At 46.0% G+C, this 25,889-nt stretch overlaps 1 protein-coding gene across 4 annotated transcripts in view; it reads right to left on the minus strand.

Annotated features, from left to right (window-relative positions):
• ASTN2 (astrotactin 2) overlaps positions 1-25,889 on the minus strand; it is an 826,144-nt gene that overhangs the window by 703,227 nt on the left and 97,028 nt on the right. For all 4 annotated transcript variants that reach the window (XM_046684656.1, XM_046684665.1, XM_046684648.1 and 1 more), the window contains exon 2: positions 3,981-4,168. In XM_046684656.1, the coding sequence (XP_046540612.1) occupies positions 3,981-4,168 (188 nt within the window). The remainder of the gene's footprint in view (positions 1-3,980; positions 4,169-25,889) is intronic.

The raw sequence follows: 25,889 nt of genomic DNA on the forward strand, positions 1-25,889 counted from the left end.
GGAAATGATCTAGTCATTTTTCACAGAAAGCTTGAAAAAATATCCCCATATCACACAGATCTTTTAAATGAAGCTAATGATTGAGAATGGTAATAATAATTCCTTAGATTTATGTGGCATTTTATAACCCTCAAAGTATTTTTCTATATATTATTGTGCCACAGAGTCATAGCTCTTCTAAGTTTGAAGGAACTACAACAGTCATCTAATTTAACTATTATTCCCCTCAAAGTCCTGATGGATAGGTCTTCTAGCCTTTGCTTGCATACCCCTCAGAGACAGGCAACTCACTACCCCCCAACTCAATCTACTCCACTGCTGGATAGCTCCAATCCTTTAAATGGTTCCCCCTGCCATGGACAGAAATTTTGGTCCCTCTGTAGCCCACCTCATTGAAGTCGACCAGTATAAATCTGCAGCATTTTCTGTGGGATGGTCCTTTTGTAAGAAACGTGTTCTCAAAGGTCTTCTCTTCTTTCCCATCAAACCAAACATTTCCTTTCATCCCCTTTCTTGAAACATTTTGTCAGCAATGTTGTCACTACAGCTAACATTTTAGTAACAACTCTCACTTTTTGAGCACTTGTTGAAAGTCAGGTGCTGCACCAGGCAGAATTATGCCCAAGAGCAAAGACTCTCAATTGGACAGACAGGAGTTGGAATCTCAGCTTCAGCATTCACTGATGATGTGAACTTGAGCAAGTTATAAAACCTCACTAACTCCCAGGATCCTCACCTGTAAATGAAGGACAAAAACACTATCTATCTTACACAGCATTAGAAACATTAAATGGAATAATGCATATATCGCACCTAGACTGTGCCTGGCATAAAGTCCTCAAAGATGGTAGTCATTATTTTCACTGTGAAGGACATTTGCATGTGTCACCTCATTTGATACTCTAAGAATTGAGGAGTATTACATCAGTTCTTCAGATGATGAGGTTGAAATGGCCAAAGTCATAAAGCTAGTGACAGAGATATTAAGAGAAGGGAGATCATTGACCCTGACTTCCAGAGATCTGAATGGATGATTTGGGTCTTCTCACAAACTATCTCAGATCTTCACCAAAGATGAAAACAATGGGAAATTCGACAGAGCGAGAGCCATGGTGTCATGAGTTTGGAATCTTGGGAAAAGTCTGGTCCCAGAACCGCTTTTCTGTTAGCCAAGTAGCCTTAGGCAAGTCAATTAAACTCGCTGAGTCTCAGATTTCTCATCTGTGAAATGAGAAGACAGATCCCAGCCACTATGAATGCCATTTTGAATGGTTGCTTTGGGGATAGGAGAGCAAGAAAACTCTTTTTGTTCTTGCTGAATTGTGTGTGGCCAGAATGTCAAGGACAGAATTTGAGCCATAGAGAAGACTGTCTTCCAGGCCAAGCCACGTTGACTGGCTGGGGGATCCTGGACAAGTCCTAGCCCGTGTCTGGGCCTCAGTTTATCCATGTATGAAATGAAAGGATATAATAGATCAGCACATCTCAACAATAAACGTGTCATTAATAATAAAAGCTAAGGCTCTTACGTGCCAAGCAACTCTTATCCAAGTGTTTGGTGTACCTATACAATAAGTATTATTATAACCCTCACTTACAGATGACAAAAACAAGGCACGGGGGGGTTAAATACTTTGCCCAAGATCACCCAGAGTGTGAAGTGGCAACATGGGACTTTACATCTTAGCACTCGGGTTCCGAAATCTATGCTATAACCTCCAAGTCATCCTACCTCTAGAGAGACCACAGCGCTCCCTGAAGCATGTCCCACCTCTGAGAGTTCAAAGCGTGGGGTCCAAAACTTCCTGGCCATGACTCTGCCTCCCGAGGGTAAGGTGAGGGCAGGAAAGATGCAGATTTTGGAGCCCCAAAGGAGGAAACGAACTGGTGGAACCACAAGGTGGTAGGCTTGGGCTACTCCAGCGCATGGGCAGGGAGGGTCTGAAGAGTGCCAACCTCCGCACAGCCTCCTCTGCTGGTCACATCCTGAATGACAGGGAATCTCAGAGATATCTGGGTCTTAGAGCAGAAGGGAATGGTGAGAAACACCTACAGTCCTTGGGGAGACAGTCTGATTTAGTGGAACTAACATCAGGCCTGGAGGCAGAAAGCCCACTTAAAAAAGGTCATTTATAATTGAGATAGTACTATCGGGTTACTGGGTTACGGGAAGGATGTATGTAAGTGAATGCTGTGCCAGAACACAGAAAATGCTTAAGCAATGCTAGCCAAAACCACGTCTCACTTTCGAACATTAAAAGAAGTGCAGCTATGCCCTTCAACCCTTCTTAACATGAGATGGTACCCAGGCCCCTCCGCCTGAGGAATTCAGCAAGTACCCTGAGATGGCACTTACAAACCTGCACCCCAAAGTTAGCATGCAGGCACCCGCTTGGCTTGGCGTGTGGCTGCATCTTTCACTAAATATATACATGGGAAAAGTCTATCACACTCATTCCATGAATAACACAAAGGCCTTGATTTGTTCCTCCACGTGATGAGCATGCAGTTAGGTCCAAAATTAACGTTGCTGTCTGGCTGGGGTATGTGTGTGTTTTTCCAAAAAGAGAAAACTTCCAAGCTCGTACTCAGCCCTAATCAGAGTGTCTAAGGCACAGTGTTCTTTGAAGAGGAACCAGGAGAACAGAGACCGAAAGCAAAGATGGGCTCCACTGTAGACTTTCAATAAATACTGTTGACTGTTGAATGGAAGGAAGAAATGACAGGGTGGGTGGTAGCCCTGCTTCGTTGAATAGTGTCATGCCAATCACTTCATCTCTCTGAGCCATACCCTCCTCACAAACAGGTTGAGAATAACATTTCCTCAAGCATCTGGCAGAGCTGTGCTAAAGGAGAAAATAATGTAAGGGTGACTTGAGGAGTAAAAAGTACTAGGGTATGTCAATTGTAGCTATTATCTGATCTCTTCTTGAGCCAATTAGACCCCATACATTCTGCAGGCTGAATTTGTTTTTTTCTGTCTACTGCACAAAGCCATTAATTACAGCTTTTTAAAGAAACCATTAATATAGCCTGCATACATTTAGACTACCATTTAAGTGATTTCAGCTCTAATAGCCTTCCCTGAGGAGGCAGCAGACTCAGAAAGTTCTAGATCATGGGGCCAAGAGAGGTGGCCGGCCACTTCACCTCTCTGTACCCATAATATGGAGGTGACATGCCAGACTTCACACATTCTTGGCAAGAATACAATGAGATAATGTCCATAAATGTGCCCAGCACAGTGCTTGACACATAGTAGAAACTCAGCAAATTCTTGCATTGAGAGAAACAGAGTGTGGGGACCTAGTTCAAGCTTTGTAGCCAGATATGCTTGGGTTCGAATACCCAAGAGCAGTTCCATCTTTTACTAGCTATGAGAACTGGAGCAAGCTTCTTTGCCCCTCTGACTCACTATTCATAACTATAACGTGAGGGCAGTGGAGGGGCTTCCATGTGCAACCGCACTGGCTATGCCCAATCCAGCTCCACGGGCCATCATATACTGTCTACACTGAAGGGGGTGGTGTGAGGGTTAGAGCACCTGGCACATTAAGGGTGCTTGGGAAAGGGCATCCCCATGCCAATTTTGCTCCAATTTTGTTTGTTCAGTCATTCTTGGAAAGGCCAGTTGTATTTTGGAGCACTGAACCTCAGCCCTCGGCAAAGCAAGCCAAACACGTGACATGTTAAACAGCTATTCCCAGAGATGTCGGCTAAAAGGCCAAGGAGTTGGAGACCCTTGATTTTCTTCTCTGAAGCACAATTAGTTTGTCACAGCTGACAGATGATGGATGGGCATGCATCAGTCCAAGTGACACCACGGAATCCATCTGACCTTCCGTTTATCATTCTAACCTCTCACAATGTGCCAGCTCTTTCCCTCCATCTGCTGGCAAGCCCCTGCCTCCCTCTATCCTCTCTCCACCTCGTCCTCCCCTGCCCCCTCAGGTCCCCCCAACTCATTCCCACTCACTCACCATCACGGAAATGTGGAGAATGTGCATCTGCTCCTCTACAATCTCAGAGGGCTCCTGGAGTGTGGGGGCGGTGGCCCGGGCCAGCTGCCCGGAGCTGCTCATGGAGACGTGGAAGTACAAGGTGCCATTCTCCAGCCACTGCTGTCTCCAGTGCACCAGGGAGATGTCCGCCGCGGTGCCCGACATCTCTGCAAGACAGGACCCAAGGCGCCCGGTGAGCTAATAATGCCTGGCCTCGGTGCTCCAGGGAGGAAAGGAGCCAAACATATTCAGAAGCTCAAAGGGCATCTACTGTGTACCAGGATACCTTTCCCCACCTCCATCCTATGAGCCAGAAATCATCACTTTCATTTATAAATGGGTCAACTGCAGGCAAGATTCTCCCCAAGCAACAGAGCGTCAGTGGCAGGATTTGAACCCAGGTCTGCCTGGTGCCCTTTTTTTATAGCACCATGCATGATAATTCATTCTACTCCAACAGTAGTAGCAAACTAAGCAAGCGGTGAAAGTGCCTACATTCTTGTGAGGCCATGGAACTAGAACTTGAAGGAAGCACATCTATGAGAAGAGTGGGAGTTCAGAGTGTGAATTCTTTACAAGCTGAGCTGGAAGAGGTCATGACAGAACCACAGAACCTCAGAGCTGGAAGGGCCCAAGAGAACATCAGCCCAGTGAGGTGCCCCAGGGTCATCCCTTATGGGAAAGGAGTTTGGGAAGTGAGTTGTTCTGAGCCATTTCTCTTGCTTCAATCAGAGCAGCTCCATTTCTTTGTAGTGTATATACTATAGTGTACATACTTTGTAGTGTAAGTAAGGAAGTGTTGACACAAAAGTTTCCATGGCTTAAAAATACTTGAAAAGCCACTGTCCCACCCCAGTGCCCCCATATAACCAATGGGAATTTAGAACTTTCTAGTAAATTGTAAAATCAGCTGACTTGAAGTTCCTAACTCTTGCCTCTATGCTGTTTTTCACTCTGTAAATACTTTTTTAAAACATATTTATAATTTTAATAGTACTTCCATTCTATATAAGAATACCAACATAGCCTCTTGTTAAATAAGAAGGGGGATAGCATAAGGTAACAAAAGTGTCCTTGCACTTGGATCACAGAATCTTTTCATGGTGCCAAAGGGATGTGTCCCTGGAAATGTCCTAGAAGAACAAGGCCTAGCAGTGTGTCTTGTGAAGGAAAGAAAATGTGGGAGGGAGGGGTTCCTGGAGAATTATCAGGTCTTCACTCATCTGAGAGCTACTACAGGTGACAGAGGCAATCCATCAGTAGACAAGTAGCTTTCATAGTGCCTGGGGCTTGGGACTTGGGACTCCCTTCCCAAGATACAGAGCTGACAAAGAGGCAGTATTCCTACAGTCCCCAAAGACCTCACCTACGGGCACACACACACGCTCTTGAGGACTGATGAGGGAAGTGGAGTTAGACCTTGTTACCCAATCAACTCTCCCCATGCCCAGTGCAGCCCGCATCACACCTGGTGACAAAGAATGAAAAAGAGTCGCTTTGAAGAGATGAGGAGATGATGTTTGCTCACCAAATTCTACAGAATTATTCTTGCATCATCCATTCCCAATAGACTCTAACTCCTTGAGGTTTACAATCAGAAGTCCTTAGGGAAAGAACATCTGGTACTTAATAAGTGCTATAAAAATCTAGCTATTAATATTTATTACCATTATTATTATTAATAGGGACAGGATCTAATTCACCTTCGGCTGCTCTGAAAAAGATCTTGAGACATCCTTGACGACTTGTTTTCTCTCCCACTCGTCTTCCACTCCATCAGGAAATCCTTCAAAAGCCATCCAAAATTCAACCCTTCTCACCTCCTCCACTGGAACCACCTGGGCCGAGGCACCATCCTTTCTTGCCTGGCTTACTGCAAGGGCTTCTTACCCTGCCCCTTCTTCCACTCTTGCCTCTTCTGTCTATTCTCAACCAGAAGCCAGAGGAATCCTGTCACAGCATCAATCAGCTCAAGTCACTCCTGTGCTCTAAACCCTGAACAGCCCCCCACCTCATGCCAAGTAAAAGACAAAGTGACCAAAACACACTAAGTTATGAGTCCAAGTGAAAACCCTCTTGGGTTTCCCTTGCTGCACCAAGAATTGAGCAAGGCTGGAGATAATCACAACAGTTCATTGGCTCCTCAAACGTGGGAGCCCCAGCTCGCTGGGGGGCCCCAGGGGAGGAGACTGGCTAGGCACCCAATTTGTGGAGCAGGACTCTCCCCAGCACCTTCTCTCCCCCACCACCCTACCTCCCAGCCTCAGCACCCAAGGCCTTGGCATCAGCTTCTTTGGCAGTCAGCCTTCTTGGCCGAGGCAAGGAGAAGACATTATGGTAAATGGCACTTGCTCAGTAGCTCACTCACTTTCCTCCCAGTGCATCAAAGCCAAAACCAGATGACCAGGGACCCCAGGGCTGAGAGCTGTCTCTGGAAACAGTTGTCTCTCACGGAGCAGCTCAAGAAGGCGGATCCATGTGCTGCTGGCTGGGCAGGCACTCATGGTGCTGAGAGTCCAATGGTGCAATGGCATCAGCAGAAAGCCCCAAGGCAGGCCACCTCTGGTTGACACAGCCTGGTATAGATGAGGCAGAGTAAGCGTAGGAATGCTTACTGAAATCTGCGCTCCTTACTCCTGGAGGTCTCCCAAGCCTGTGCCTGACATCCCATCATTCAAGAGGCTTGTCCTCCCCACGTTCAGATTAGAAAACAGAGGTTCACAAAGGGTTAGTCACTTGCTTAAGGTCACTGGTGAATTTGTCCCCAGCTGGGCCCAGTGGATTTCCAGTCCACGCAATTTCTACTACGCCAGTTGCTCTCACAATGTCTCCTTCTCCTTGACTAAATTAGTCCACGAACAAAGACCAGATTGAGCTCTTTGTTTGTTACGACGCTGAGTGCATAGTCAGCAGACAGTCAACGTTAAATGATAATAACAGAGTGTGAAACACAGTAAATACTGAATCACAGAGTACAGCCCTGGACTTACGCTATTACAAAGAAAATAAAGTGTGGTTGGGGTAGCAAGGAGGGGCAGGACACCTTGAAAAGAAAACTGCTTCAGCAGAAGCAGAAGACTCTGCTCATTCACTCATTTATTCACGTGTTTGTTTGTTTATTCATTCAACACAATTTATTGAGGACCTATTTATTCCATTGCAGGCAGGTTAGGAGCTCAGAATATGGAGTGAAATGAGACACAACCTTCCTTCAGGAAGCTCACAGTCCTTCAGTAGCAGAAATTCCATCCTCTCTCCCTCCCATGTCACTCCCCACACATGTGTACACTCTCCATTTAATGTGGCCCAAGAGACTGTGCATTTTCCTGTCCCCCCTCCTTCCATCATCCCCTCATGGTATGCTCCAGCTCTACAGCTGTTCCTCAAACAGTCCAGGTTTCCTCTTGCCTTAGGGCATAAGTACTTTCTGTCCAGTCTGTCTGGAACTTTCCTCGAGAACTTGCAAGCTGCCTTCTTGTCAGTTTGTCTCTCAGTCCAAATGACACCTTCTTAGAGAGACCCTGCCAGCCTTAGCTAAAGTACTCCTCTCCACATACGTCCACTCTCTACGATATCCCCTTTACAAAAACCTTCTTGTGTACTTATCACTACTAGAAATTTACTTTATGTATTTTCTTTTTTTTTTTTTTGAGGAAGATTAGCCCTGAGCTAACTGCTGTCAATCCTCCTCTTTTTGCTGAGGAAGGCTGGCCCTGAGCTAACATCCATGCCCATCTTCCTCTACTTTATATGTGGGACGCCTACCACAGCATGGCGTGCCAAGTGGTGCCATGTCTGAACCCGGGATCGGAACTGGCGAACCCCAGGCCACCAGAAGCGGAACGTGCACGCTTAAACGCTGAGCCACCAGGCCGGCCCTACTTTATGCATTTTCTTGAGTGTTTAATGTCTGTCTCTCTAGGAGAGCAAGGACCTCACATGTCTTATTTCCTGCCATATCTCAAGTACTTTGAAAATTGCTTGGCAAATAGTAAGTGTTCAATAAATAATGACTGAACTGCTGATTACAAATACGTACGTACACACACACACGTAGTTACTCATGTCCATGACAAAATGATGGCAATAGTGTTAAGTCTCATTAGAGAATTAAGAAAGGGTAAAGTAAAGCTCTATTGGGATCTCAAAGGTGGGACAGGACTCTCCTACCTTGGAGATCAAGAACCATTCCAAAAACGTGGTAGCATGAGCGTTGCAGAGGATGGGCATTTAGCTGGCCCTCAGAGAGAAGGAGACAACAGAGATGGCTGAGTGGCTGGGTATCTTAGGGCACAGAAGCTGCGTGCATATGCAAATAAGTGTGTGGGAACATCAGGTTGGAAATGCAGCTCAGACACACAGTTAAGGGCTTTGAATGCATGCTGATAGAGTCTATTCTATTTGGCATGCAGTAGGGAATCAGCGGAGTACACTTGATCAGAGAGCCGGTCCTGTGTCCATTAAAAATAGGTCAAAGAAATACTAGCATAACCAAGGCCAGCTCTTGCAACTCCCCCGCTGACTGATTTTCCTATTGCATTTTCCCTCTCCTCTTCCCCTAGTCCTTCCATATAAACATTTCATTGAAGTCTTCAAGTCATATTACAATCAAACTTAAAGCAAAAGGGGAACTAAACGCATTTGGTCGGGAACCAAGATGATTCCCATAAAGGCAGATTATGCTGACATGATGAATATAAAATGAAACAGCAGATATTAAAGTGGAGAATTGGTGCACCATGCCTTCCGGCGGTAGGCTGACTCCAGCGCCCGCCTCCTTCCCAACCAGAAGAGCTTGGTTTTATTCGGAATCATAAAGAAAACACAGGGGTTGCCTTTTCACCTTTCACTGTTCTCCTCCCCAACCCCGGGCTGCAACTCGTGAAATATTCAATAGGCTCTAATCCCCTCAATCACCCGACTAAAGACAAGAGATCAGCCTTCATCAGTGATTCTGGGTAGCCCGCCATCCCGCCTCAGCAGCCACAGATGCCTTCCAGCCTCCTGGAAATGAAATAAAAAATCCTGAAGGCGTGTTGTGCTTTTAATTGGCTTGTTCTTCCTAATCTATGGCACTCATTGTATTTTTATTTAATTCCTGAAGGTCATTATGAAAATAAGCAGTTCTTCTGATCACCAGCCATCTTGGTAACATCTCCCAAGTGGCTAACTAACCCGCCTTCTGATTCCACAGCACAGCTGACCCTCCAGCAGATTATTCACAGAAGGCCAGAGAGCACTTCTGATGAGTTTGAAAATGGTCTTTGCCTTGCCGCCGAGGGGAAAGCAGACATTATGTGAGATGAACTCCCTGCCTAGGCAGAAAGGGCTAGGAAAGGTGGTAACGTTGACTTCAATCATTCTTGCCATTAGCTGTTCCGATATTCATGGGCGGTCACCTCTATGCAGCAAGTCCTGTTGAGTGGGCTTGGGAAACATATCTCAAACACACGCCGTCATTTTCATCTCTACCATGGTTGTCTTAATGCAAACCTTCATCTCCTTGTGGATTTCTTCAAATGGCTCTGCGGCCATCAAGCGCTCATCAGAAAAGAGAAGACATACTCATTAAGGTCACTGAGATGTGTTTAATGATGGGATCATTTGCAAAGGCTTTGGAAGTATATTAGCCAGGGTCCTCCTGAGAAACAGGACCAATAGGACATAGATAGATATACAGAAAGATTTTTTTATGACAGATTGGCTCACTTGATTATGGAGGCTAAGAAGTCCCACAATCTGCCATCTTCAAGCTGGAGGGCTAGGAAAGCTGGTGGTGTAGTTCCAGTCCAAACCTGAAGGCTGAGAACCAGAGGACCTGATGGTGTAAGTCCTAGTCTGAGTCCAAAGGCCCAAGAACCAGGAGTGCTGATGCCTGAAGGCAGGAGAATATGGATGTCCTGGCTCAAGCAGCGAGCAAACTTGTCCCTCCTATACTTTTTGGTTCTATTCAGGCCCTCAATGGATTGGATGATGCGCACCTACGTTGATGAAGGCCTTTCTCCTTTACTTCGTCTATTAATTAAAATGCTAATCTCTTCTAGAAACACCTTTACAGACACATTCGGAAAAATGTTTTACCAGTTCTCTGGACACCCATTAGCCCAGTCAAGTTGACATACAAAATTAATCATCACAGGCAGAGCTAAGGCAAACCAATGATGAAGTACCTCAAGGTTGGCAACAGTAGGAACTGCTACCACCACAGGCCTAAAGGGGCAAGGGCAGGGAGGGTTCTAAAACCCCAAGAAAGCCACAATTGTGAGAAAGGGCTGCCAGACAGGAGCTGTGGCCTTCAGCAGAATGACCCAGCTACTGACAAGACATGGCCACCATGGAGGTGGTGGCGTAATAAATGTTCCAACTTCACTCTCCTACCTGCCAATCTCTTGCAAGACACTTGCATGGGCCAACCCCAACCAAACACCCAAGGGTGAAGGAAATCATAGGGGTCAGCCATTCAAGGCACATACCAGGGAGGAGAAGGATGGAGAGTGGATCTCAAGGATCATATGAAGACTATCCAGAGGCCCCAACTGGTATCCCTACCTCCAGGTTTCCTTCCTTCCAACTGACAAGGATTATTTTAGGCTGGTTACTTTTAAAAACAGAAGACTGGGAAGGAGGCTCTGAGGAGTAGAATTTACTTATCCTTTGTTAAGAGACATTTACATTGTAAAGGAAATCTCCATCTGTAAAGGTGTCTCCCTCTCTGTACCAGGAAGAAGGGGGGATGACCTTATCTCTAGAAACTCTTAATCAATGCCAAAGGCAAGGACTTAAATCTGCATCTTGTTTACCATACTTGTGTGGTAATCTCCCATGATCGACTCCCCCTCCACCCCCAACATCCTCCTTTGTCTTTAGCTAAAAATAATATTTAAGGTGGTGGCTTCAGCTATTTACCTAATCCGGTTTGATTCTTATCTAAAAATTATAGGACCACTCAATAACCAGATCCCACCTGCACTGATACCATTTTAAGAAGGTTTTTTACATATTCTTTCCTTTGTCTTGCAAAGAGATAACTCACATACAAATGCCTTAAATTTAGCCCTACCCTCAACCTATGTTTGCAGCAGCTCTGACTGCCCATGGGTCCTGTCCCCATGCTATTCCATACTATTCTCTAAATAAAAGAGCACTACTGCCAGACCTTGAGAGTCCAAGAAATCTTTCTTTCAACTCCTCTGCTTACCGACCCCGCATTACAACCACCCTTCAAATGGCTACCAGGATCAAATTTCTAACTTGTAAATATGACCATGCCACTCCTTTGCTCAAAACCTTTCAATGGCTCCTCATTTCCCTCAGAATAAACCTAGTTTCATGAGCCTGGCACCTGCATTTCTCCCCTGACTTACCTCTTTTCATTCTTTTCCTTACACTTATATATTAAATCTGATCAAACATTTGTGTAACCCCCAACATATACTACGCTGTTTCCTAATTCAATGTCTTTGAAGATGCTTTTGCAGATTCTGGAATAGCCTTCCCCACTCAACTCCATCCCCTATTCTGGAAGACTTCCCTGACCCCCAGATGAGCAAGGTGCTCCTTTATGCTTCCACAAACAGGAAATATTGCATGCTGCAGAAGATCACGACTCAAGACCAACTGCATGAATCTGAATCCCAGCTCCCCTGTGTTCAAGCTGTGTTTCTTTGGACAAGCCTTTTAGCTTCTTTGTGCCTCAGTTTCTCCATCTATCAAAAAAAATAATAATAATAGCACCTGCCTCACAGGGTTGTTGTCAGGATTAGATGAGATAATACAAATAAATTAGCTTTTAGCATTAATCTTGATCCTCAATAAGCATTCCACAGTTACATTTATTACACACTACTTCGTACACACTGTTATAGCATCCTGTTTTACCACTGTCTGGGTCTTTGGTATTTATCTATGTTAAAATGACCTGTTTATACAGCTGACCTCTCTCATTCAACTCTAGTGAAGGAATACATCAGAGCCATTCGTGAAGTCCAGTGCCTGACACAGCGACCAAATACAGAGCAGAAGGCTCCATAATGTTTGGTGAATTGAACTGAGCTATCCAGATATCTGAATTTAGTGGCCATCCCCAGAGGACAGAGAGGAAGAGATAGCAACTCAGGACGTCAATGATGGCTTGATCCTCATATAACAACTCTATAGAAATTTATTTAACATCTGGCTCAAGTTTAGGCACTCTGACAAATGCAAATGAAGCGAAAGACAGAACTTTAAATTTAAAGAAGCAGACATTCTCATGGAGGGGGAGAGAGAGTTTATATAGAAAATAGACAATCTTATGATTCTGTCTAAATATAAGTATATGGAAAGAAATACACTGGAATATCAAGAATGGTACTCTTTAAATGGTGGGATCAGAGGTGACTTTAATCATGTTCTGAATCACTTTTTTCTACATGTCCTATATTGAATATATATTACCTTGGTAGCAGATGCAAATACATACTCATTTTGAAGATTCATTTAGTCGACCAACCTTTTCTGAAATCTGGCATTGAGGGACTCTCTTGGGGAGCTCAGTCCAAGGAATGGAGAAAAAGCATGTTATAAATAGGTATAAATCAAAGTGGGAAGCTTAGAGAAGAAGAGATGACTTCTGCTGAATCTAGAAAGTCTTCATGGAGGAGTCTTAAAGGATGGGCAAGATTTCAACAAGTGGCCAGGTGGCAGAGGGTGTTTCAGATGGAGGAGTGGCATTAGGCAAGAAGGCAGGAGGATTGGAAATGTGCAAAGGATTGCAGTGGGAGGATGCCAGTGGCAAATACAAAGGCTCATCATTACAGAGGAAATAGAAAGACAGGTATAGCAAGTAGGGAAAGAGGAAAGTAAAAAGTAGGCTATCACTTCTTACTTATGAACTATCTCCTAGCAGAATAATAAATGTCAGGTCCCATCTGGGCAATCAGACCAAGCCCTAGTTCATAGGGTACTGAAGCTCTCCAAATGTCATAAATTAAAACAACAGGATGGATGGATGGATGGATGGATGGATGGATGAGTAGACGGATGGTGGATGGATGGGTGGATAGATAGGTGGATAGATGGGTGGACAGGATGGGTGGACGGATGGATGGATAGATGGATGTGTAGATGGATGGGCGGATGGATGGATAGATGGATGGGCAGATGGATGGGTAGATGGATGGGTGCATGGATGGATAGATGGATAGATGGATGGATATATACCAGTCTTTCTGACTTAATCAATAATCACATAGCCTGGGTTAGTGAAAAGAACAACGAATTTGGAGTCAGGAGCTAGGTTTGTGTGATACCTCTGCACTAACTGGTTGGTTTACTTCGGGACAAATCACAAAGCCTCTATGATTCTCTTTATTTATTTGTAAGGGGGAGTGGGGCTGATGGAGGGGTCATGATCTGTCCTACTTATATCACATCTAATGTAGAATTGAGAGAAAATAAGGCCATACCTAGCAACGCGCTCAGAAATTTGTGAAGTCCCGCAGTTAGTCCTGAGAGCAAATGCAATCATTATCACCAACGTTCAACAAGATACCTCCCATAAATATTCGTTGACTGTCTAAAATGCGTCAGGCACAGTGTTAGGTCTTGTGGATAGACTGGAGTATGATAAATTTGATTGCTGCCCTCACACACCTTCCATTCTCATCTGGATTTTCCTCAGTTCCCACTAAGCAGCGCCAGCAGCATTTCCCCTTCCTTCAGTTTCTTCATTCAATCATCCATTTCATCATTCATTCATTCATAGGAGAAGATTGCATCTGTCTAGGTAAGTGCTATCCTCAATGCTTAGCATGCAGTAGGTGCTCAATAAATATTTGCTGTATAAATGCATCAATGAAGGCTGCGATCATGTGGTACTGGTCACGAAAGAGGATGCACAAGATGTTATGGAGACACGCATGAGGCGTTAAAGCTCTTCATTTATCACAGGTTTTGGCAAGGTAAGTAGGCAGAGTCTGGAATCTGGCATTTTATACATCTAAAGGATGCTGATGTCAGGCCAGGTTAAATGCAAGCAGGACAGCATCACTGTGGTGCTGAGTTTGGGAGGTCACCTGGGGGTGAGAGAAGGTAGAGAGATGGTGGGAGATGTGACACAGCCAGGCCCTGCAGCAGCAGTTGGAACACATCCCAGGAGTACATCAGATCCCCCTCTTCCCCACCAGACACTGGACTAAACCCATTGCTTCTGCACACCAAGCCACCATCCACTGGCCCCAAGCAGTGTCCTGGTCTCCCAGTTTTTGTTCATGCTGTGCCTCCTGCATGGAATGCCCTATCTCTTCTTCTGCACTCACAGACTTTACCCATCCTTCCAAAGCCAGCAGAAGTGACTCCTCTGAAGAGCCCTGCCCAAAAGGCCTTCCCCTTCCTCTGAGCTCCAGCCTCCCCTGGGAGGCTCTACTCCCTTCCCTGGCTCACTAACCTCACCCATCCAGAATTCTCATTTCCTTTGCTAGGTCTTGAGATTCTTCTGGGCCAGAAATTGCTATTATCTCCCCATCTCCCTCTTGGTAGCTCAGTGTTTTCTGCAGTAGCAGGTGCCTGATAAATATGGGCTGAGACAGGATTAAAATAGAAGCCCAAGAGGGTGAGACTCTCTATTCCAGTTTCACAGGCAGGAATACTGAGGCACGGGGGGTGGAAAAGATACTTAGAGACATGGAGGCTCAGAAGTGCAAGGAACCAGGGGAGTGTCTCTCAGCCTAAGAAAATACGAATCTGTCTCTCCCCCACCCTCACTGTCATCCCACTGTATAGCCCCCTGTAGCATCTATCAAAATAGCAGCCACTTGGATCAAACGGCATGCAATATGGTCAAACAACGCCAAGTAAGCATCCTGTGTGTCATTCTCTCCTGTTCCCCTGCCTTTGGAAGAGCAACTCCATGCTCTTGTTCACACAGTTCTCTCTAACCTGGGCTGTTCTTCTCACTCTTTTTGCTTGACTAACTCTTCATCTTCAGACCTCAGCTGTAAGTAGACTATCTAAACAGTCAGCAGTCTTCTCCTCCTCACGTCAACACTAGTGTAATGTGACCGGGTAGATCCCCCACCAAGAGGTGAGTCTATTTCTCCTCCCCTTGAATCCAAGTTGGTCATATGACTTTCTTTAGCCAAAGGGACAATGCCAAAAACAATACAAGCAGAGACTTGAAAAGTATTTGTGGACTTGCTGTCTCTTGCTGCTCTTGGGAACCTTGCAACTGCCAAGCCCTGGCCAGCCTCTGGATGATGAGAGAAACGTGGCCCATTTGCCTGCCTCAACCCAGACCCAGCCTGCTGCCAACCACCAGATCTTGGATCATCCAGCTCCCAGCCAAAGTGCCGGCTGACCACAGACATGTGAGAAAGCCCGGCAGAGATCAGCCAAGACAGCAGAAGAACTGCCCAACAAAGCTCAGCCTAAACCACCAGCCCACAGAATGATGAGCTAAAAAATTGTTCTAAGCCACTAAGTCTGGGGTATGTTTGTTACACAGCAATAGCTAACTGAAAGAACAAGTCAGGTGTCTCCTCCTTTGTGAAGCCTCCCTTCTCCCAGGGCTGGCTGGGGCCCCTGCTCTGCACTTCCTTTCACTGCTCAGCGTATCACCCTATATTGTTAGTTATGCCTATATTATTTCAAACCTCACCTGCCCTCTGCTCCCCAAGTCTTGGAGCTTCTTAAAATTAAAGGTCTAACCTCTCCTGCTGCCTGCTACCTCCCTAACATTTAGCTCAGAGTGCTCAATGGGCATACGCAGAACAGATCAAACGGATACTGAAAATCTCCCCAAGGTGGATCCTACCATATTCCCATCAACCCCTCCTCCTCCTAATCAAAATCTCCATCAACCTGATTTGAAGGAGGGAGTGATATTGATTGGCTCCAACTGCGCAGCTTCGGGAGCATAATCTACCTCTATATTCCTTAAATAAGCTGCATGCCTGCTCTGTGTGTTATAGTGGCCTTGAATGTAATTTAGCCTCCACTCCATTACCCTTATTTATAACACGGCGCCAGAACACAGAGCCCCAGGCCAGTAGTGGAATGATTACAGGACCCTCTTGACTTGCAATCCACACCATTCAGTCCAATTTAGATGGGCCACAGATGGTGCCCTGCGGCAGGGAAGGGAAGGGATGTGAGAAGATGCCAGGCTGGGCGTGGGGAGAAGGGAAGACCCTCTAGATTTTCTGACTATGTCAGAGGAGGATAAGAAACAGGCTCAGGTTGTCCAATGTCCCTCCTGATCAGGACAGTGAGTGCCTGAATGATGACAAATCATGCCCTACTCTGACAGGGTCAGGCATGAGGACACCTGTGACCACTGCTGGGACATCTTTTTGTTCCATTTAAATGCCAGAGTCCTCTCCCCAGGGAGATGATGGAGCATTGTTCCCATATTGCTGGGTTAACAGTCAGGAAAGGCGAATTCCACTCTGGTCTTGGCTCTGTGATGCCCCCGAGGTGAGGCATTTGTACCTCGGGACCTCAGTCTTCCCATCTGTCAAATGAGGGAACTGATCTCTCCCCTAACTCCTTCACTAGGTCTTGGAAGAAGTAAAGAGAGAAATTCACGAGAAGGTATTTTGAATAAAATGTTCTCTGGGCCGAGGTCATAGTTAGGATTAATACTAATCAACCTGATGAAAGACGTCTGGAAAACTGAAACCAAGTGGCTCAATGAGAAAGGTTAAAATTCCCTCCCATTTTTCATACCCCAGGTCCCTAATACAGCACAGGAGCAGGGCTCCTGAAACCAGCCACGTGGGCTCCCACCTCTGCCGCTCCATTTATTAGTTGAGTAACCTTGCGGAAGTCAGCTAACATCTCCAGGTCTCACTTTCCTCATCTAACCTGGGGAGAATAACGCCATAATCATCACTGGAGTGTGGGTGCCAGGGAGGCACAGACTGGACTGTCCTATTCATCCCCGTATCCTAGTGCCTATAACAGTGCCTGGTATAAGGTAGTCAATTAATCTAAAACAATAGAATGACTGACACTTATTAAGTGCTTTCTGTGTGCAAGGCTGTGTTCCCCACTGTTTGCACATATTATCTCATTTCATCCTCCCAACATCGTCATGACTTAGGGATAATAATAAATCCACATGTGCATGTGTTGAGATAATGTGTCAGCCCCAGGCCCGACAGTAGTCTTTGCTCAACAAGGTCTGCGACAGTGCACGCTGCTCTTCCTGCCACCTCTTCTGTGCCACACAAACACATTGCTTTTACTCCAGTTTATAGGAACGTTTGAGATTGCTTGCTCTGATGCTCCGGGGACTGTCTTTGATTGTAAATTTCTGGAGAATAGGAATCATGCCTGTCTAATGACTTCTTCAGGGCACTGTGGTTACAACCCGGAATATCGTCAGAATATGAGATTAGAAATCATGACCTCTGAATTGTCACACCTCCCGCAGTGCCACCCCACCTGCTGTTTCCACTTCCAGAACCACAGAAACTAAACTTAGACTGTGCCAACTCAGCAAACATTTCTGGAGAGCCTTCACTGCACCAGGCCCTTTGCTGGGAGTTTTCAGGCATCGTTTTCCTGAGTCTCCACTTTTCATTTAGAATCAAGAAAACTGAAACTCAGCCAGGACGGGGAGTCATCTCAGATGAAATTGTAAACCAGGGGTTGGGTCTGTGAGAATCCAGCCTCCTTATCTCAAGGACAGACTCTTGTATTCTACCTGCCAGATTCTGAGTGGCCTCCTGGCTCCGCCACTGACCTGCTGTGTCACCGGAGGAAAGGTACCTTCCTCTCTGAACTCTCTTTTTTCACCTGTAAAATGGGAATGGTCATGCCATCCTCAGAGGCTGTTCAGAAAATTTACTAGAGAATGTCACTAGTGGGAGAGGTGCTGGGACCTTATTCTCTATCTTCATGGAAACTGTCATGCTCTCAGAGAACATAGGGAACAATGCCTTCCACACCACAGTTGACATGGGGAATCTCATCCACCTCGGTCAGTTCCATCACCTGATAAATACAAATGCGAACTGGGAGAAGAGGGGTGCCCATGTGGGGTCCCATGCACTCAGCCCAAGCACCTCCATCACAGGCTTTTTACCTTTTATGAACATTTCTTTTTAACGACTACTTGGTGGTTTAACTCCTAACACCATCAGCACCACTCTGGTTCCTGTCTACAGCGCAGTGTGGAAAACACTAGAAGGAACCATCGTAACAGAATGCCCTTGTGATGGGTAGGTACGCTTATTACAGGTGGAACTAGGCAGTTTGCTGGCATTGGGAGTGAGGACCAAGTTAGATAAATCATCTTTAGAAAATATATAAGGGATTCAGGCCAGGGGAGTGACGGGCACACAGCCAGTCCAGTACACATAACCTAAAAATACCTGCAGAGATGCCCAGCCAGGTGAGCACACACATCTATATGTCTGTGCTCCCAAAGCACAAGCGTGCTGGCAGACACATGCACCTCCTCATGAATCCATGCATCTGTGTACTGCCAGGAAAGCACCCATGTCTCCTTGTACACACAAACACATGTGTTCACATGCAGCCATTTTTTCTCATGCACATGCATGAGTGCTCAAATCGATGCATTCATGTATGAATACAGACGCCAATGTTACAGAATATGTGGTGTTGTGTGTAGACTCATGTCTACACTCTGCAAAACTGCTCCCTTCCTTGCAGTGGCATCGTGAGCCTCAGTGTAGGCATGTGCATCCATGCATTCCTCAATACACATCAACAGGCATCTACATGTACATATACGGATACATATGCAACACTTTGACAACACACATACAGGTGTATGTGGGGCCTTCACACATGCACACTTTCAGTGTGTTCATTGGTTGGCCCCATTTGCACATCGTTGTGCATACTCCATCGTGCATGTTCAAACACATGTATGTGCCCTCGTGGCTTTACACACAGATGCATATGGCCACATTCATGGGCAGAAGTCCACATAGGTGCTCAGGCATATACATGCCTACAGGTGGGTACATTTAACGTAAGGCCATGTCCAAGCCCTCATTCACATCCTCACATACACAGCACATAGCTGACGTCAGGAAATGTCCCTCTGAGCCCCAGGAATATCTCTGGATCTGTCCTCCAAGAGGCTTGATTTTGCACTCAAGGAGAAAGACCATATCCTCTCCCACACAGTCTCTGGACAGTATTTCTGCTTTTCTAATCTGACTGACAGGCCATCGTGGAGCAAAGGAGAGAGAACAGTCTCTGTTCTCGGACTGTCTATCCACTTAATCCTTTCTGATTTTGTTATGGGGAAAAAAATTCCACTGATTTGCTATTTCATCCCCTCAGTCTGATGTCCTTGAAGAAGCCAGACTGACGTGAGGTAGAAAGAGGCCCACGGATGCTGGGCCCCAGGCAGCCCTGGTGACATTCCCATGGGGCTCTGACTTCTAAGTACTGTGTAGGAAGCCTGGCCGGGAAGCCAAAGCCCATGCCCTGGACACAGGAGCAGGAGAATCCAGAAGCAGAAATAATGCATTAATCCTCCTCACACTCTTCTTTTGGCCACACACCCTGCTCAGCACTATCACACCCTACAATTCATTAGATCCTCAGAACATTCTCCAGGGAGCTATAAGCAAGCCCACTTTACAGCAAAAGACACTGGGATTCCCAGAAGTGAAGGCACTTGCCTCAGGCGCAGGCTGCAGCTAATGATCAGCAGGAGCAGAGATTTGAACTCAAGTGGGCGTACCCAAAGCACTTTCTTAACTCGGGGGAATCCAGAAGGAAGCTGGCCCATCCTGAGTTACTGCCTGGCCTCTGGAATCTCCCTCATTTCAAATGCACTTTCAGGAGATTCATTCCATAAAAGGGTACCCAGTGAGCTACAGAGACATTTTCCCAGGCTGATCTGGGAACAGGGAACTGGATAAGGAGATAAGGAAGGAGAGAAAGCTTAGGAGGAAAAAGGAGGAAAAGAGTAAAAAAGGAGACGGGACAGTGTTGGGAAGAGAGGGAGGAAGAGAAGATGGAGAAGTAAGAAAACAGCTTTACGACGTGGTAGAACCCATCTTTCTTTTCTTCTAATAACACATACCAAGCCCCTTCTCTGGGCTGGGCCCCGTAAGAGACGCTGGTGGTGCTATGGGCACAGGGCAGGATTTTCATCCAGGGAACTCGTAGACTAGCAGGACTGATGTCTGTTTTATCATGTTAAAGCCTGACCAGAAGTTCTAAAAATATTCGCACAATTACTTTCCAAATCCGTGAGGGAAAAGAGATGCAAAAATGACCTCCAACATAACCTGTCCCCTGACATAAGTCTGTTCACAAGGACAAGCTTGAATTGTCCCTCAAGCCTTCCACACACATTTTCCCACATAATCCTCACAACTAGCTTTCAAGACAGTTACTATATCCTGTTATATATCCATGCATACATGTGTATGCACGTATATATGTATGCATGTATATGTATACACACACACGTACATACATACATATTTGGCTCAGAGAAATGAAGGCACTAAGCGAAGCTCACACAGGATTTCAGCAGCAGAGGCAGCATTCAGACCCGCTCAGCCTAACTCCGTGGTCCTCATCCTGAAGCATCCTTCTTACTGCCCTCCTGCAGCTGCATCTACTCCCTGCCATGGCTGACTAATTCCCACAATATTGGCTATTGAGCATAGGACAGCACAGCTGGATGAACCCTAAGAGATAAGCCAGAGATAGCAAAAACTGAGATCGGATGCAGTGAAGTGGCTTGGCCAAGGTCACTGTACAATAAATGTCTGGACTGAGAGTAGGGCCTAGCCTTCTGACCTCAAGATGAAAGCTCTTTTCCGAATGTGTTTTGTGGCAAGCTATGCATTTTCAAGACGAGAAATCCTTGCCCTGAGGTGACTGACCCCGGACCCGGACAGACACAGGAAAGCAGATATGAGAACAGAGATGCCTCTGAGCTCTCCTCTTAAACAAAAGTGAAAGTGCTGGAGAAAAAGCAATCCTTCCATCCCTGGGGCAAGAGGATCAGCAATTTTGCCTTACAGATGAGCCAACTGAGGCCCAGAGAGAGGAAGGGATTAGCCTAAGAAAAAAACGGAGCAGCCTTCTGAAATGAACCCCACGGTCCTTTCCCATAGAATCTACTCTGAACAGCCCTGGAAGCCATTGAGTGTAGAGGTTGAGACCCCAAGGGTTGGAGCCAGGCAGACCAGTGGCTCCAGAGCTGTCACTTAGGAGCTCTGAGATCTTTGACCCCGGCTGGCTTCATGGATGCCTGACTTACGAGGTCACACAGAGCCTAATGCTAAAAGGCCACCATACTTAGTTTAAGGCTCTGCTCTCACCATCTTGAAAGTCTTAATAATTTTTGAACAAGGGGCCCCACATTTTCATTTGCATTGGACCCTGCAATTGTGTCGCTGGTCCTGCCTTTGTCACTTCCCCTTTCTGAGCTTCGGTTTCCTCACCGTTGAATGAGGTTAGTAATGGTGCTAACTTGACGAGGTGTGTAGCCAACACTGTCTGTGCCTCACCCACATCCTCCTTGGCACTCACCTTTCTGGTACAGGCCAACGGAGCTTTCTCCTGCAGGTACCTGCACTCTGCCCAGGGCTTTCCTAACCCTCGTGCAGGGCAGGCCAGAAATACCAGGGAGTTCAATATTCTCCATCCATTTTTCCCATCCCTCAACCAGGAGTAGCCCTTAGCCAATGACACATGGGCAGTATAAGATAAATGCCCCAGCTTGGGATAGTCCTGGGCATGTCCTACACTGTCCCCCAGCATTCCTCAGTGGGAGTGAGCCACGGTTACTCCCAGAAGCCCACTGCTCAGCTCTATACCCTTCCTTGGCCCTCTTCTCTGCCCTGCCTTACTTGCCCTTCTGGGGCTTCCCGGGATCACCTCCCAAATAAACGACTTGCACTCACCTCTTCGTGCCAGGGTCTGCTTCTGAAGAATCCAATTTAAGACAGAGTCGCTGTGAGCCTAATTGAGATAATGCATGTAAAGTGCTTAACACAGCGTCAGGCATAGACACAAGCCCTCAATAAATGGGAGGCTTACCAAAGGGGGAAATAAAGCTGCTTTATAAGAAGACATGAGGAAGACAACAGAATGTTTATAATTGATTTCTAAATTTATCCTCCTAATGAAATCATCTCCGGCAGACCCCACTCATGAGCAGTCAGGAATGATTTTCAGGGCCCTATTTCCCACCAGAGGCAGATGTCAGTCATTCTGGCTCCTAGGACCCAATCCAAAGTGAGAGCTCATGGAATCACCATCCACTCGCTTCCTGGCCTCTGCCGCACAAGGCAAGCACAAACGCACCCAGAATCTCAGAGCCTGGAGCCCAGACATCTTGTCTACCCCTTCGTTGTACAGAGGCACAACCTGGGATATAGAAATCTACCCACAGACACTGTGAAGGGCAAGTTCAGAAGAAAAAAATCAGGTGGCCTGCCACCTATTCTCCTAATAAAACTCATAATTTACCAATTTATTAATTCTTTTTCATTGTCCTACACATACACACACGTACCTACTAGAAAATAAGGCCCACAGAGGCAAGGATTTCTGCCTGTTTTGTTCACTGCCATGTCCCCCAGGAGCCTCGTGCAGTACCTGGCTCCTATTAAGTGCTCATTAATATTTATTAAGTGAACAAATATTCTTCTCGTGATACCCATAGGATATCCGTGCCAAAGCTCTTCCTGTCCTGCCTTGGGGGGAGCAGCAATTCCAAAGGGTCTCAGAGCCCACCCCCCATTATAACCATAACAGTACAGTTAAGATGGGGGCTCCGGAGCGAGACCACCTGGGTGAACCCCTGCTCCACTAGTCAGCCCTACAAGGCCTTGGACAACTTACCAACCCTCAGTCTCCCCATCTTTAAATAGGGCAGCTGACAGTACTTATCAAAGGAAGTACAGTATGTAAAACACCATCCCCAGGGCAAGCACTTAGTACTGGTTAGCTGTTACTAAGATTTTTTTTTAAAAAGTCTTCCTGCCCCTAAGGCTTCTCTCTTGTAGCTAAAATATTAAGGGAAATTTTCCAAAGTGTGGGAAAAATGCACTAATGCTGGTGCAGAGGATGACTGTGTACATTTCATCACATTAATGAACAGAGAGTAACAACATGAGAAAGTTGTATCTTCTCCGGGGTCTTCCAGGCCTTGTGTCACCCCCAAGGAGAAAGTGTCACTGAGGATCTACCACGTCTTGACCAAGCCAGAGAGAGTAGATCTCGGGCCCACAGCCCCCTGGCTGCTAGCACCAGTTGGCTAGAATGTACTAACATGGCTTTCCTTCCATTGTACTTATTTATATAGTGTCTTCTAATTTTAGTAAGTGATGCTAGTTTCCCATTTATCATTATGATATAAAAGTTTCCAATTATAATGCATGTACTACTTTAGAAAAAACATATGAAGTAAAAAAGAGAATGCAGACATGGCCAAAATGATGATGAGGTCCCTGAAATGACTCAGGTTTGGGAATTCTGGTTCAGGCTTGGCTCCCGAGTCCCCCTAGGACAGGTGTATGGGGTCTAGGACTTCAGCCCCAGCCCTGCCATTCACTTATGCCCTGTGACTTTGACCGAGCCCATTCCCCCCCATGGGCTTGAGTCTTCCTATCTCTAAAAGGAAGGGATCCAAAGGCCAAGGCTTCTGAAAATCTTTGAAATGTGTTGAATCCTTTCAGGATTCCAATAAAAACTGTAACAAACCCGTGGAAAATGCATCAAGGCCAGGTGGCCGCCCCGCCTGTCTCCATGATGTCTCACTCCCAGAGGAAAGTTTGCAAACTCCAGGGACTTGTGGGCATCTATTTGCTTATTAACACAGTTTCACTTATAATGTCACTTCCGCTCTCCCTGTCTAACTCCTGACAAAGGAAAGAAAGCCAGCATTTAGAAACCTCACTCATTATAGCACCCAGAGTTTTCACACATAGCACTGGGGTGCCACTTGCAATCTTCTTCACCCCTCACTGTCCCCTGTGTGGTGTTTAACAGAAAGAGCGTTAGGGAGGGCACATGTGTGGTTATGGCAGAGGCTCAGAAAATTTCCCTGGGCTTTGGTTCTGACCCGGCTCTTCTGCTTGGATTATTTCATATTTACTGAGCCCCAGCTCCAAGGTAGCCTGTGAGTTCGGGAGGCCCAAGAGACATGGAGAAATCAGCCTATGTTTTCCCTGCCTCAGTGAGGCTTCAGGGTGGGGAGTGGATATTCGGCTCATCAAATGCACCAGAATGCAGTGTGAGAAGTTCACCCCGGAAGCATGCACAGGCAGAAAGGGAGAACTGAAGAGATGAGGAACAACATTGCTTCAAGGGGCAACCATGGAAAGTGTCCTGGACAGATGACATCTGAGTGTAGTCTTGAAGATGGGACAGATGAAGGTGACAGTGGGAAAAGACTTCTGGGCACAAAAGGGCAAAACCCCATATTGAAGATCTGTAAGTCACTGGATGTCACTGGCTCACAAAGTTGGGGCCACTGCCTTCTGGCTGACCTTATCAAGTCACCAAACCTTTGCAAGACATGAGCCTCCAGCACTGCCCAGTCCCTACAGGCCTTGGACACTCGGGAAGGACTCACATGTGAGCATGGGGTCCATGTGGTCCATCTGTGATCAGATGGCTCAGGATACAGCCATGGATGTGCATTGAGGAGCAGGATCTCGATGTCACAAAGCAAGTTGGAAAAGGATGTAAGGGCCTTGAAAACCAGACCCTACAAGACCTATCTCAACCTTCTAAATTTTCTCCGAATCTCTTTTTTTCCTTTGTGCTTTGACACATGTGACCTTGCTTCCTAAGCTTTCCTTCTCGCCCCTCTCCTCCCACAAATCACCTCCTTTTCAGGAACAAAACAAAAACACTCTCCATCACCTCCCTCACTAACAGGCAGAGGCTTTTTACAGATTTCTAATGCATTGCTAGACGACGCCTTAAGGCTCAAATCTCCAAGGACACCTCGCTGAAAAGGATAGAGAATCTGTAGTTATTGGGGCTTTGGATTTTATTGTTTTCATAAAACACTGCAAAGAATGTGTCTGTTTCACTCACAGGTAGACACACACAGAGTGCGTCTACGCACCTCCACCTTGAACGTTTAAGTGAAGTGACATAGAGATGCAAGCCTAATTCATTCTGAACACACAGCATCCCAGGAGGACCAGGGTCTGCATTAGTGATGAAGATACAGGATTGGGAGAACAAGAGTCAGTGGCCAAACCCGAAGGAGCACTTCCATCTCCCAAAACCTCGTTCAGATCTCTTTTGCCAAGACGTAAATCTAGCTCCCTCCTTGACAAACTCCAAGCCAAGGCCCTGTGGACCTGCAGCTGCCCAGTTAACTGCCTGAGTTTTCTTGAAGCATCCTCTACTCATCTCTAACCTGAGTAGGGTTATTGAATGACAAAGTCTCTTAGATCTTTTCTCTACTGGTCACCAAAACCTGCCCGTTGCTGTGTTTTATCCTTTGCTATTTTATAGGTGATGGCTCAGATTCTCGTTGACTAACATGTCCCAAGATTATTCCCTGAGGTCACCTGAGTCAGTAAACAAAAGAACTAAGAATGATATTAAATTGAGTTACTACAGCAGGTCCATTAGAGAAGAATTTCTCAGCAGGGTACCTTCTGAGTGGCCTCTTCAAGACACATCCATGATACGATTACCGAATAATTACTCCAATATCCCCTGATGTTTGCCATCAAAATCTTTTGAACTTAGAACCTCTAGCTTTGCTAGAACCACAAGTGATTATACCTTTGCAAATGATGCAAGGTGTTTAAAAATGTTCTATGAACTTAAAAAATGATACAAGTTAGTTTTGTCCCCTTTTCCATATTTCAAGGAATAAGCACAGTAATGCTTGAGAAGTCCTTATAGCATCCTCAGCAGCGCAAC

The sequence above is a fragment of the Equus quagga genome, chromosome 1 (assembly GCF_021613505.1).
Source record: "Equus quagga isolate Etosha38 chromosome 1, UCLA_HA_Equagga_1.0, whole genome shotgun sequence".
NCBI classification, from domain to species: Eukaryota; Metazoa; Chordata; class Mammalia; order Perissodactyla; family Equidae; genus Equus; species Equus quagga.